Here is a 12,568-nt window from a genome sequence, read left to right as displayed (position 1 = left end):
GCCGCCGCCTCGCGCGCCGCTCCGGCGGCCCCTCGCTTGGGGCGGGCGGGGCCGGGTGTTCATTGGCCGTTGCGCGCGCGACGCGACCGGGCCGCGGCGCCGCTTCCCGCGGATCGGGCGCGGCCCGCGATTGGCTGGCGGGGTCACGTGACACGGGCGCAGCGGGGCCACGCCGGAGGGGCGCGGGCCGGAAGTGAGTGGCGGCGGGAGCGGCGGGGGCGGGCAGGGGGCAGAGGGGGCGCGGGAGCGGCGGAGAGCGGCGGGAGGCCCGCGCGTGACCGATGGTGCCCGGTGAGCGCGCGCCGGCCGGGGCGGTGAGGGCGCGCGCGGATGGAGGAGGGGAGACCCGCGCAAGGCCCGGGATCCAAGGCCGGGCCCCGCGGTGCCCCCGCGGCCGCAGTGCCGCCGGACTTAGGCCGCATCGCTCGCCGCCGCCGCCGCCTTCCGCGGAACGAGTGGGGACCCTGCCGCAGCCGCCCCCGAGACGCCGCCGCTCCCAGTGCTGCGGGGGCCGGGCCGCCCTTCCCAGCTGCCTCGTTTGCCCAGCGTGGGGGAGCCTAGCCGTGGGGCAGGCCCGAGCCCTCCCGTGTGCAGCCCGACGGGCGCTGGAGGAGCCGGTGCCGCGCTGTGTTAAGGTCTTGGGGTGACCCACCCGACGTGGTGGCTGCTTGTGTGTGCCTGGGGCTCGGGCGTGCATCGCCCCACCCTGTGCTGGTGCGATACACGGGAAGGACACCAGCTCTAGAGGTGCTCCAGGGTCTAGGGCTGGAACGCCGAGCCCCGAGATTGGCGTGACCTCGGGCACCGGCTGGGTTTGGAGGGTTCCTCGGCCTCTGCCGTGCTGGGGTCTGCCCTGCTGCCATCCTGCCTTCTGTGCTTCAGAGTAAGGCAGCGGTGAGTACGTGGAGCAGACCCGACTGTTGTGGACAGGGGTAGCTGTTTCCCCGTGCAGGTCTGTGCCTGCTCTCTCGCAGTGTGTTGTGACCATCTGTGCTTGCTTCTCCCCTTGAATCTCTTCAACGGGGTCACCTGCGCAGTTTGTAGACCATGGACATGGGTTCCAAGGAAATGTAACCTGGGCCCTGCTTGCCACGTTGGCACTGCAGAATTCTGTGGGCAAAGGGCACTTCTTGTTGGTGCTTGCCAGGGCTGCCCTGGTCTCAGACTGTAACAGAGGAGTTGAAGATGCCATCTCTTCCCAGCCAAGCAGGGTGTGAGGATCCATCCACTGCCCTTTGGTGGGGAATGCCTCAGCTGGGCCACCTCTGGAGCTGTGCAAAGCAGTGTCCCATCCTCGGGAGAAACACAAGTGGGCTTTGGTAAGGCTGAGCACCCTGGTCTGGGTCCAGATGCTCCTTCCCTGCCACCAGCCTCGATGCCCGATGTCCAAAGGGCCCGGTCGCCAGCTCTGCTTGGCAGTGGCGTAGTGCTGCAGGGGTCAGTCTGCTGCCATTGCCAGGTATAGCCCTCCTTATCTTGCTGCCTTCCAAGCTAATGGTGACAGCTGGCACAGGCCGCAGATAAGGGTACAGTTGCTGCCAAGCAGTAAATCATGTCTGCTGCCCTGCACTGCTCCACTGGCCTGGCCTCGACTGCCTTGGCTGGACAGTGGGAGTGGGAGTGAGAAGAGCAGCAGCTCTGGAGCTGCTGCTGTTTTGCTTGCCTTGTTTTCCCCTTGCAGAGCTTCCTGCCTCTGCCAGCTCACCCCTTGTAGACTCTTTCCATGACTCCTGTCTTCACTGCTGCCCTGAGAGGAAGGGACACAGCCCTGGGGGCTCTGTGTGTAATTTTGCATCAGGGTGCCAGCTGAGGGGGTGGAGGAGGGGGCAGCTCTTCCTCCCTGGGTTGCCTCCACTCTTCCTCCTTGTGTGTGGCTTTCCAGTGCTGGTTTTTGGGCTGGGCAGGGATCGGCTCCGACACTTGTCTTGGGTCACAGAGTGATTCTTGGCCCCCAGTACCATTTGCCAGTGTGGGCAGGGCCAGGCTCAGCCTCATGTTCCTGTCCCAGCGCATCACAGCTCCATCCTCTCGCCAGTGGGAAGAAGGTGGCTTCCAGGTCTCTCTCACCCCCTGTGTCAGCAGCTTGTTGCACGGCAGCCACAGCCCCATCCACCTGTGGACAGCATGGAGGAGCAGGGTCTGCCTCTTGGCACCATGGCCCCCACCTCAGCGGGCTGGGACAGGGCTGGCTAACTCCCTGTTTGTCCCCGAACCGCAGGTCGGAGTGCCAGACGAGAGGGGCTGTGTGTCTCTGCTCCCTGCCCGGGGCCTGCCCTGCCCTCCGCCGGCGATGGAGTATGTGGTAAGGACTTCGGTGGAGGGCTAAGTGGCTTCGGTGGTGGATCCTGCCTGCCTCCTCTGCCTTCCAGGAGGGTTCCAGCCTCTTCCCCAGATCTCCACTGGCATCCCCTAACCCCCTCTTCAGAATGAAGGAGAGGTTGCGTGCAGGAATGCATAAATGTTGTGTGATGCTGCTGTGATGTGTGGGGGAAAAATCAGCTATTGGCTGGATTTGAGTGTTCTCCTTTGCTTCATCCCTGCCCCGGAGGTTCAGCATTGACTGCAGTTGGACAGAGGGGTCTCCTGCCCAGGGCAAGGTTTGTATGTGTGGCTGCCTTGCTGCGATTTCTTGCCAAACCACTGGCATGTTCCAGGCCTTTGACTCAGCTCCCAGTTTTTTTCCTGGGAGGATGTTGGTAATGGGGCCCTGAGCGTCCCCTCTCCGCTTCTCTTCCTTGCCCCAGGCTGTGTGTGAAGTCCCAGTCTCAGGTGCCTGAAAGTAGCCCACGTCCCTGTGTTTCTCTGATCCGTTGTCTTTCTGTGGTGGCAGGGCACATGGAGCTGCTGGGCCAGGACATGCCCCCGAGCTCCTTGGGGACATGTTGTTCCAGCTGCTCTGCTCATACTTTGCTGCAGGGGCAGGAGCTCCTGCCATCTGCCTGGCCAGGGGAAGGGCTGCAGCCTGTGGGATGGAGCTTGGGGCTGCCTGTTCAGGCAGGGTCAGTGTTCTGTGCCTTTGCACACCTCCAGGTTTGCCTTCTGCACTCAGAGCCCACTGGGAGGGAGCTCTGATGCCCTGGGGTGGATGCTGGGGTGGGGGGGCTGTGATGGTAGCACGTCTGGTCTCTGAGGGCTGGGAGCAGCAATGCACCTTGTCACAGGCTGTTGAATGTTGTGGGTGGACTGGCCTTGAAGGTTCTGAGAAAATCAGGAATTACTCTAGCTTATAAAAGCAGAGATGTGTCTGAGCAGGGGCTTCAGCTGGGAGCCCTTTGCTGCCTGGAGGTGATGACTGCTCCAAGCCCTGGAGTGGTGGGAATGGGCCAAGGAGACACTCCTGCCCCCTTGCAATTCCCTCCTGCTCTTATTCCGGGGAAGCATCAGGGTTCACAGGGCTGCCATGCCAGGCCCACATCAACCAGTGGCCAGTCCCTCATGGGCAAACCCCACTGTCCTGTGGCCACTTGATGCCGCCCAGCCAGGGCTCCCCTAGCAGCAGGGCTGCACTGGTGCCTCGCCGGGCCAGCAGCTTCCTGGCTCCGGGCTTCCTGCTTTTCTTTAGAGGAGTGGTGCTGCGGCCACAGGAAGGTCACAGCGCTGAACAGCCAGGGGCCCCTGGAGGGGACAAGCACTTTGTGGAACATCCAGCACGGACTCTCTGCGCCTCTGGGACCACACCGGCCGTGGCACACTGCCAGGGGGACAGGGGGCGGGCATTCACAGAGCTAGCGTGCATGGCCAAGGAGATGATTCAGTGACGGGCCCACTGTCATGTGCCACAGCCCCTTGCATCATGTAGGTGGCAATTTCCAGCCCTGTTCTGGCTTTCCTTTCCCTGTCCCCCTGGCAGTGTGCCAGGCTTTGTGAAGTGGGGCAGGCAGCTGCCAGTACCAAGCAGCGCTGGGTGAGTGAAGGCTCCAAGCAGGGAGAGCCCTTTCCTTGGCCTGGATTTCCCCAGTTTTGGTTTGGTGGCCAGAGCACCTGGTCGTTGGTAAGGCTCTGGCTCGTGGTGTGTCAAGGGTTGGGTTCTGCCTGAAATCCTTGCCTCATCCTGTAGGTGGTGGAGGGGGGAGAGCTCTTGTCCCTCAGTGGGGCCAAGGCTGTGGAGGGCAGCACAGTCGGGCTGGCCCAAGTTCCTGCTGCATGCAAGTGCATCAAGGATAGGGGAACAGGAGAGACCTGCCCCTGAGCCCCCTGATCTACAGGTGGGAGCTTTGCCCAGCTCCCCGAGGTTGAAGGGGCCAATTTTTGCCCCGGCACATTCTCGCCGCCCGCTTCCGCTAGCTCCGCCTGTGACCTTGATTTTTCTGCTCCAGATAAGCGCTGCGTCCCCACCCCTCGCCGGGAGCCCCTCCTGCGCTGTGCCTCAGCCCCAGTGCAGCCCCCGCCGCGGGCAGAGCCTGCCCTGCCGCCTGTGAGTCAGCACAGCTCTTCCGATCAGCCGCAGCCCCTTCATCTCTTCTCCCGGGAGAAACGGCTGGGATGCGGGAAGCAGCAGTGATTAGCTGCAGCCTCTCCCACTGGCTCCCCACCATGGCTGGGGGTTCGTGCTGAGCCCTGCCTCGCCCAACGCACAGCCTACCTGTATCCTGCTCCTGGCCATCCTCCTCTTTCTCCCACCAGCCCTCCAGGCAAGATCTGTGCTCTCAAAGGACTGCATGTCCCTGTATTCCAGGAAGCTGCGAGCAGCGGTGTCATCTCGGCATCGCTGCTCCCCCCGGCAGAGCCCAGCGAGCCAACAGCAGCTGCTCACCGCCGGCACGTGGGTTGCATGGTGCTGGCTGCCACAGAAGGACCTTGTTCCCTCCTGGACATTGCTCGGAGCAGGGCTGGGATGGGCTTGGATGCACTCTGTGTCTGCCTTGTCTCCGGGCTTTAAATATTCATGCTTTTGATTTTCTCTTAGCGGGCAGCGGCACAGGGGCTGGAGTGAGCTGTGGGGCGGAGGGTGGCCGTGCTGAACCCAGCAGCAGGGCAGAGGGAGCTGGATCTGGCCCTGGATGAAGACAATGGGATTTGTTGCTGGCCTGGTGTTGGAGTGGCAAGGGGCTTGAGGACCTCCAGGCTGGGGACAGAGCATTCTGAGCTCCCCTCCCTGTGCCAGCGGCTCCCCAGGGTGTCGCTGCAGCCCCATTTCCTCCCTGCTGTGGTGTGCTGCTCTCAGTCTGAACGGATCTGCACATCCTTGCTGACGCCGATCACGATTGATAGGCTGTACCTGCCGGTGCCGGGCAGTCCCTGGACCCGCTGCCCAGCGTCCCAGGCCCAGCTCTCCCTGCCAGCCATGCTGGGCTGGCGTGGACCTAGCACAGAGCTCAGCCAAGGCTTCTGCTTGGGGGCAGCTTCCCGGTGGCTGCAGGCACTCGGACTCTCGGTGGGGTCCCTGTGAGGCCCAGCTGGCTGCATTCACCACTCTGGACAGGGCGGCAGTGGCCCTTCTCACCTGTCTCCAGCATGGATCTCCTGCAAAAGAGCAAATACAGCCACCTGCGGAACGAGTCTGTCTCCTCTCTGGAGGAGGCCATAGGGGGTCTGGGAGTCCCGCCCTCCCCAGTGGAGTCCCTTGCAAGCATGCGGTCTCTGCCTGATTCCCTGTCCTCCTCCTCCCTCAGCCATGCTGCACCTCTTGGGGAGCTCTCGCCTGAGTTGGAGGAGAGCCCTACCACCCTCTGCTCCTTCTTCCCCAAAATGGCCAACCTGAAGCTCTCCAATCCCGCCAACCTGCTCAGCTTGCGGGGCTCTTCAGCCAGCAGCAGCCCAGGGGAACCTGGTCCCCCTGGGATGCCAGCACTGGTGCCAGGGGGTGCTGCCAGCCCTGGCTCAGCGAGACCTGTCACTGTCTGTTCCCAGGATATGAACAAGCTGAGCTGTGGGAAGAAGACGCGGGTGGAAGGTGGCCAGCTGGGGGGTGATGAATGGACCCGCCATGGCAGCTTTGTCAATAAGCCCACCCGTGGCTGGCTGCATCCCGATGACAAGGTCATGGGCTCCGGTGTCTCCTACCATGTCCGGGTGAGTGCTGGGGAGTGGGGGAGAGTGGGAGGGGTCACTGGGGGGGTTTGGGGACCTCCTGGTGGTAGGATGCACCATGCTCTTTGGGGGAGGGGGAGGGCAGGGCAATGGGCAGTGGGATTCCCAGGGAAGTTACTGCTGCAGAGCTGGGGTGCTTGAGGCCCCAGCCCCCTCCCTTGCTGCATGGGGGCAAACCCCATGGCTGGCCAAGCTCACCTTGCTCTCTTGCACAGTACATGGGCTGTGTGGAAGTGCTTCAGTCCATGAGGGCTCTGGATTTCAACACCAGGACACAGGTCACCAGGTGAGCTCTGCCTTTCCCCAGGGGCTGCTCCTTTTGGGGAGGGGTGAGGAAGTTGTCTGAGCCCTACGCAAGCCCCTGGCAGCACGTGGGGCTTTCACTGGGGGCCATGGGCTGCTGCAGCCCATCAAATACTAATACCAGACCACTTTGCCCACCCAAAGAGCCCCAGCTAGTACTGCCTGAGAGCTTCCCCTTTGTCACCCTGTCTCTCCTGTGCTGATCCCCATGTCCTCAGTCCTGTGGCTGGGGGGGTCTTGGGGCAAGGCAGGCACTGTGAGGACTGACATCTCACTTTACTCCCTGCAGGGAGGCCATTGGGCTGGTATGTGAGGCTGTGCCTGGTGCCAAGGGAGCTGTGAGGAGAAGGAAGGTGAGGCCAGGCTGGGGAGCTGCTGGGGGATCATGCATGGCTGATTTGGGCACAGGGCCAAGGATCAGATCCCAGCCCAGCTGGCAGTGCCATGCTGGTCAGCCCAGGGCTCTGATCTCCTAACTAAGGCTTGGGCCAGGGCCAGTGGTGAAGACAAGGTGCCCATCTCTGCTGTGGAAGCAGTGGGATGTGCTCTGTCCTCCTGCTCCTGGGCTGTCTGGTCTGGGGAGCCCCTTCTCCACACTACCATTTGCCCCTAGCCCTGCAGCCGCTCCCTGAACTCCATCCTGGGCAAGAGCAACCTGAAGTTTGCAGGCATGCCCATCACCCTGACCATCTCTACCAGCAGCCTCAACCTCATGGCTTCAGACTGCAAGCAGGTGAGAGTGGGGAGGGGTTGGACTGGCTTTGGACACGCAGGTGCATCCTCATGTACCTCACCCCAGGTCTCACTGGGGCAGGGGATGCCCCCAGCCTCCCCAGGGAATGTCTGGGTGGGCTGTGTGATGAGTGCCCACCTCCCCACAGTCCCTGGGGCTGAAGAGGTGGGAGGAATATCCCTTGTGCTTTGTGGGCTCTCTCCTGGAGATGGTGAGACCCAAGTTCCCTTGCCTGGGGCCAGATCTCCTGGTTTTGACCCCATTTCTGGTGATGTCCCAGTCCTTTTCCTGGTGGTCTGTGGCTCATAACCAGGGCTCTGGAGGATTTTGAGCCCCCATGGTGGGTCAGCCCTGGGAGGAGGGGGATGTGCCACCCCTGGGTGGGTAACAAGAAATTCCTGGCTGTGTCCAACAAGTTCTCCACTTCGCAGATCATCGCCAACCACCACATGCAGTCTATATCCTTCGCCTCAGGGGGAGACCCGGTGAGTATGCAAGGTCCCCATCCACGCCGTGTGTAGGGGACTGGTGCCTCTCCTGCCCTCTCCCAAGGTGTCAGGCCCAGTGCTCCCCAGCAGCCCTGTCTCACTGCTGCTGTCTCACCCACAGGACACAGCCGAATACGTTGCCTATGTTGCCAAAGATCCCGTCAATCAGAGAGGTGAGGGTGCTGCAAGGGTCCTCAGTGCCAGAGCCCCACTTTGGAGGTGTTTAGGATCAGCTCAGTGTAGGGCGGGAAACTGGGTGACCTGTAAGAAAGCTCTGGGGTGTACAGGGCAGGCTCAGGGGTGAAGAACCTTTTAGTGCTGGAGTTCCACAATTCCATCCCTCTTTTTTCTACCCAGCCTGCCATATCCTGGAGTGTCCTGAAGGCTTGGCACAGGATGTCATCAGCACCATCGGGCAGGCCTTCGAGCTGCGCTTCAAGCAGTACCTGAAGAATCCCCCAAAGCTGGTGACCCCCCACGACAGGTCAGGGCAGGGTTGTGTGAGGAGGAGGAAGGTGGTTTTGGAGAGGGGATGCAGCCGTGGCTGCTGTCACAGGCTTATCTGTGCTGTGCTCTCCCAGGATGGCAGGGTTTGATGGCTCTGCCTGGGACGAAGAAGAGGAGGAACCAGCCCCGGATCACCAGTACTACAATGACTTCCCTGGCAAGGAACCTCCCATTGGGGGGGTTGTGGACATGCGGCTGCAGGATGGGGCTGCTCAGACCCCAAATCACTTGGGTGCCACACTGGTGAGGCTCGGGGCATGTCCTTTTGGGGAGGCACCATCTTGTAAGGGAGATGTAGGGACCCCAACTGGGCCATGGGTTCTGCTGAAGGTTATTCATGTCTCCCCGGCGTCTCTAACAGCCTGGGGTGTGGGGAGCAGGAAAGGGGGTGGGGGCTCATCACTGCCTCTCCCTGCAGCCTGTCGGCCAGTCATCCGGTGGGGAGTATGACGCCCAGAAGCAGCATACTCCTGCCCAAGGTAATGTGATGGGTGTGGCCAGTCTCCATCCTCTTTCACGGACCCTGAGTGCTCTGATGGTGGGCACTGGTGGGGGGACAAGGTGGGCTGAAGCCCTGCTGACCACAGTGTTCCTGGTAGCAGGGAGAGAAAAATACGCAGCTCCAGCAGGCACACCTGGCCGCACGGACCTGTTTGATGACCCATCTTACGTCAATGTGCAGAACATAGACAAGACACGCCAAGCTTCAGCTGCCGGTGCCACAGCCAACGGCAGCACACAGAGGGACCTTTTCGACATGAGTGAGTGCAACAGTGGCTGCAGCCAGGGCAGGGGGTAGGTGGCTGTGGGCTCAGTCATGGTCCCTCTGCTCTTCCCTCCCTGCAGAGCCCTTCGAAGATGCCCTGCGTGTGCCCCCATCTGTGCCTGTAGGGCTGCCCCCCGCCCAGGTGGTGGCCTCCATGGAGGAGCAGCTGAGACGGGAGCCCTGGTACCATGGGAAGATGAACCGCAAGGAGGCTGAGAAGCTGCTGAAGGTGAACGGAGACTTTCTGGTTCGGGAAAGCACCACCACCCCGGGCCAGTACGTGCTGACTGGCTTGCAGGGTGGGCAGCCCAAGCATTTGCTGCTCGTCGATCCCGAGGGAGTGGTGAGTCTTTGTAGGGACCTGGGGGGTCCTAGGGGTTACAAGAGCTACTAGAGCATTGGGGTTGTGCGCTGGTCATCAGGGGACAACTCTGGGCTGGCTTTGAGGATGGAGAGGGCCTGGTGGAGCATGGGTGTGAGACGGCAACCACAGGTCTGTGCCTAGCCCATGCCATGGAGGGTGGTGGCTCTGGCCTTACGTGGGTACTGACAGCCTCCTGAAGCACCCCTTTTCTGGCCCCCCAGGTGCGGACAAAAGATCATCGCTTTGAGAGCGTCAGCCACCTCATCAGCTACCACATGGACAATCACCTGCCCATCATCTCGGCTGGCAGTGAGATGTGCCTGCAGCAGCCAGTGGAGAGGAGATTGTGAGCGCCCGGGGGCCCCAGTGCACAGCACCCCCAATGCGCAGCCCTCAGCCCTGTTCAATGCCCCAGGGAGCCCTCAGACTCTTCTACAAGCTCCACCCGGCACTGAGCTCGGACTTGGCTGAGAACAGGGCCTCTCTCCTTTCACCACATGGAGCTGGTGGCCATGGGGGGCTCAGGCTGTGAGTGCCTGCAGGGTGGGGAACTGTTCTTGCAAAGCCCCTAACCCTCAGCTCCAGCCTTTGCAGAGCAGCTCAGCTCCTACCAAAACCCAGCCCTGCTGTCGTGCCACAGCCATTCTTGTGCTCACCAGCACGGGCTCAGGACTGGCAGGGCTAAACCCCCCTGAGCCAGAGACAGCCTGTCCTTATCTCTGGCCCCTGGGCCAAGGAGGGGGCCAGTGGGGGGGCTCTGCTCCCCCAGGCACGAGGCCCTCGACTGTACCGGATCACTTTACGTGTTAACTGTGCCTTGACCCCGCAGGTCCCACACTCTTATGCAAGGGCAGGGGCTGGGGACGGAGCCTCCCCCATGCTCCCAGCACCCTGTACCCCATCCGTGACACGCTTGTGCTCCAGGACACGCGCCACCACGTCCGCTTCCTCCCTGCCCGCCCGGCTGGGGCCTGGGCAATTCTGGCAGCCCCGGGGGGCTGGCGGGAGGACCCCCCTGCATGCACAGTGTAACTCCCCCCAAGCCAAAGCGCAGCCCCGCCCGTCGCAGCCCCAGGCCCCCGGCCCCGCTATACCAAAGGAACTGGCGGTTGTATTAAAGTCGGTATTTCTCTAGGCCCTGGCTGGTGTGAGAGCTGGGACGGGTCACTGGGGGTGGGGTGGGCGGTTGTATTAGAGGTGGTATTTCTCTAGGCCCTGGCCGGTGTGAGCCGTGCTCGCTGTGGGCTCCGCCCTGTGCTCCCCTTCGTCCTTTTCCCGTGCCCTCCCCAGGCCCGCCTCCGTGGTTTGTCCCGTCTGTTCCCTTCACGCATCCTCCCCCCCCCCCCCTTCCATTGCGCTGCACTTGGTTTGGTCCGGCCGAGGGGTGGGGTGGGAGTCTGCGGTGATTGACATGTCTCGCGCGCTTGGCCCCGCCCCCTGCGCGGTGTGATTGGCCCCGCGCGGGTTCCGGTTCCGGTCGGGCCATGGCGGCGACGCGCGCGCTGTGAGGGCTATGGCTGCCCCGCACGCAGAGAAGCTGGAGGGACCCGTCCCGGCCCCGCCGCCCCCGCCGGGGCCCCCGCACCCCGCGGGCAGCACTGCCGCCGGCGGGCCCGGCCGGAAGCAGGGGAAGGCAGGTGAGCGCGGGTGGACCGGGACCGGGGTGGGTGGGGGTCGCCCGGGCCCTGCTGACGCGGCCTCGCTTGTCCCCGCAGGGCTGCAGATGAAGAGCCCCGAAAAGAAGCGGCGCAAGTCCAACACACAGGTAGGGCCGGGCGAGGGGCGGCGCGGGGGCCGGGGGGGGCCACGGCAACCCTGACCGTCACCTTCTCCCCGCAGGGCCCTGCCTATTCGCATCTCTCGGAGTTCGCCCCGCCGCCCACTCCTATGGTGGACCACCTGGTGGCCTCCAATCCCTTCGAGGATGATTTCGGAGCCCCCAAGGTGGGGGCGGCCCCTGCCCCCTTCCTGGGCAGCCCCGTCCCCTTCGGCGGTTTCCGCGTGCAGGGGGGGATGTCGCCGCAGGTGCCCCCCGGTTACGGCGGGGGTCCCCAGCCCCTGCGGAGGCAGCCCCCGCCTTTCGCCCCCGGGCAGATGGGCCCGGCCTTTAGCATTCCCCCCCAGAATCCCAACTACGTGCAGCCGGGGGGCTTGACCTTCGCCGGGCAGCCCTTCAGCCAGCCCCTCGGACAGAACTTCAGCCCCCCTATGGGGCAGCTCATGCAGGGGCCTGTTGCGGGCTTCGGGCCCATGATGTCCCCCACTATGGGGCAGCCCCCCCGGGGGGACATGGGCCCCGGGCCAGCCCTCAACCCCCCCGGGGGGCCAGCAGTGGCTCAGCGCTTCAGCCAGCCCAGCAACCTCTTTGGACAATCGCCCATGCAGCGCCCCGGGCAGAACATGCCACCCCTGCCCCCCACCGCCAGTCCCTTCCCTGGGGCGGATCCCAGCTTCCCTGCTAGCAGCGAAGAAGGGGGCAAGAACCCTCCCCCCAGCACCTTCGCCCAGGAGCAGCACTCGGGCTCCCCCGCCACCGTCAACGGGGCACAGCCTGGCTTTGCCCCCAACAGCGCTGGCCGCAGTGCCAGCACTCCGGAGACCAACAGCCTCCCACTGCCGCCCCCCGGCAAGGCCACCAGCACCTCAGGGCACCAGCCACCACCGGGGCTTGTGTACCCCTGCGGGGCCTGTCGCAACGAGGTGAACGATGACCAGGACGCCATCCTGTGTGAGGCCTCCTGCCAGAAGTGGTTCCACCGAGAGTGCACGGGGATGACCGAGAATGCCTATGGGCTGCTCACCACTGAGGCCTCTGCCGTCTGGGCCTGCGATTTCTGCCTCAAGACAAAAGAGATCCAGTCGGTCTACATCCGGGAGGGCATGGGACAGCTGGTGACCGCCAACGACGGCTGAGCCACCATTCAGCCGCCATGTACAGCTTCCCCCACTGATTTAGGACCAAACCCCCATTTTTTGTAGCTGTTGCCCCCACACCAGCCAGAGAGGCACTGCCATGCACTGGCTGTGGCTGCTCGCCAGGCACTGCCTGCCACCGGGACCCACCGGGGGATCTGGGACGGTGGTGGCCATGCCGTTGCCAGGCCCCAGTGCAGCGGCTTTGGGAGGGCTGAGGCTTCCTGGTGCTCCGCAGTGCTGCCCCCAGTTAGGTCACTGCCCTTGCAGGGGGCACCTCCTGGGCTGTGCAGCGGTCCTGGTGCCTCCTTCCACATTCACGGGGCAGTCCCGGTGCCCCCTGCTCCGGTGCTCGGAATGGTCCCGGTACCCGCTCCCCACCCCAGCTCCGTCCGTTTTAGCCAATCGTTAATGGAAATTTTTGTACCGTCGTTATAAAACTCTTAAACGCGCGTCTCGGTGTC

General features: G+C 63.4%; 3 protein-coding genes across 11 annotated transcripts in view; 2 read left to right on the top strand and 1 right to left on the bottom strand.

Moving 5' to 3' along the window:
- Nucleotides 1-5,134, bottom strand: part of CKS1B (CDC28 protein kinase regulatory subunit 1B) — a 6,494-nt gene extending 1,360 nt beyond the window's left edge. The window contains exon 1 of the mRNA XM_042034489.1: nucleotides 4,583-5,134. Within this exon, the coding sequence (XP_041890423.1) occupies nucleotides 4,583-5,134 (552 nt within the window). The remainder of the gene's footprint in view (nucleotides 1-4,582) is intronic.
- On the top strand, nucleotides 112-10,325 carry SHC1 (SHC adaptor protein 1). Of its 9 annotated transcripts, none has more exons than XM_042034483.1 (14): nucleotides 175-193; nucleotides 2,219-2,302; nucleotides 5,851-6,012; nucleotides 6,246-6,316; nucleotides 6,623-6,686; nucleotides 6,947-7,066; nucleotides 7,498-7,551; nucleotides 7,676-7,727; nucleotides 7,912-8,038; nucleotides 8,136-8,304; nucleotides 8,480-8,540; nucleotides 8,661-8,822; nucleotides 8,908-9,170; nucleotides 9,413-10,325. In XM_042034483.1, the coding sequence occupies exons 2-14, from the start codon at nucleotides 2,291-2,293 to the stop codon at nucleotides 9,539-9,541; spliced, it is 1,446 nt and encodes a 481-aa protein (XP_041890417.1). In that variant the 5' UTR covers nucleotides 175-193; nucleotides 2,219-2,290; the 3' UTR covers nucleotides 9,542-10,325. The 9 variants fall into 9 exon arrangements, with proteins under 9 accessions (XP_041890419.1, XP_041890417.1, XP_041890420.1 ...); XM_042034482.1 differs by lacking the exon at nucleotides 175-193 and adding an exon at nucleotides 237-291; XM_042034485.1 differs by lacking the exon at nucleotides 2,219-2,302 and having other exon boundaries at nucleotides 112-193.
- A 313-nt stretch (nucleotides 10,326-10,638) lies between these two features.
- On the top strand, nucleotides 10,639-12,556 carry PYGO2 (pygopus family PHD finger 2). The gene is made up of 3 exons (XM_042034487.1): nucleotides 10,639-10,828; nucleotides 10,907-10,956; nucleotides 11,031-12,556. The coding sequence occupies exons 1-3, from the start codon at nucleotides 10,705-10,707 to the stop codon at nucleotides 12,102-12,104; spliced, it is 1,248 nt and encodes a 415-aa protein (XP_041890421.1). The 5' UTR covers nucleotides 10,639-10,704; the 3' UTR covers nucleotides 12,105-12,556.
- The last annotated feature ends 12 nt before the right edge of the window (nucleotides 12,557-12,568 follow it).

The sequence above is a fragment of the Corvus kubaryi genome, unplaced genomic scaffold (genome assembly GCF_017639235.1).
Source record: "Corvus kubaryi isolate FWS band 111438036 unplaced genomic scaffold, C.kubaryi_AGA036_p1.0 37373, whole genome shotgun sequence".
Classification (NCBI taxonomy): domain Eukaryota; kingdom Metazoa; phylum Chordata; class Aves; order Passeriformes; family Corvidae; genus Corvus; species Corvus kubaryi.
The sequence above is the reverse complement of the archived record's forward strand: the minus strand, read 5'-3'. Positions and strand labels throughout refer to the sequence as shown.

Coding starts and splice junctions, on each gene's coding strand:
- PYGO2 (XM_042034487.1), top strand. CDS start 10,705: ATGGCTGCCCCGCACGCAGAGAAGCTGGAGGGACCCGTCCCGGCCCCG. Junction 10,829..10,906: donor CCGGAAGCAGGGGAAGGCAG/GTGAGCGCGGGT, acceptor TTGTCCCCGCAG/GGCTGCAGATGAAGAGCCCC. Junction 10,957..11,030: donor GGCGCAAGTCCAACACACAG/GTAGGGCCGGGC, acceptor TTCTCCCCGCAG/GGCCCTGCCTATTCGCATCT.
- SHC1 (XM_042034477.1), top strand. CDS start 5,455: ATGGATCTCCTGCAAAAGAGCAAATACAGCCACCTGCGGAACGAGTCT. Junction 6,013..6,245: donor GTGTCTCCTACCATGTCCGG/GTGAGTGCTGGG, acceptor TCTCTTGCACAG/TACATGGGCTGTGTGGAAGT. Junction 7,728..7,911: donor AGATCCCGTCAATCAGAGAG/GTGAGGGTGCTG, acceptor TTTTCTACCCAG/CCTGCCATATCCTGGAGTGT.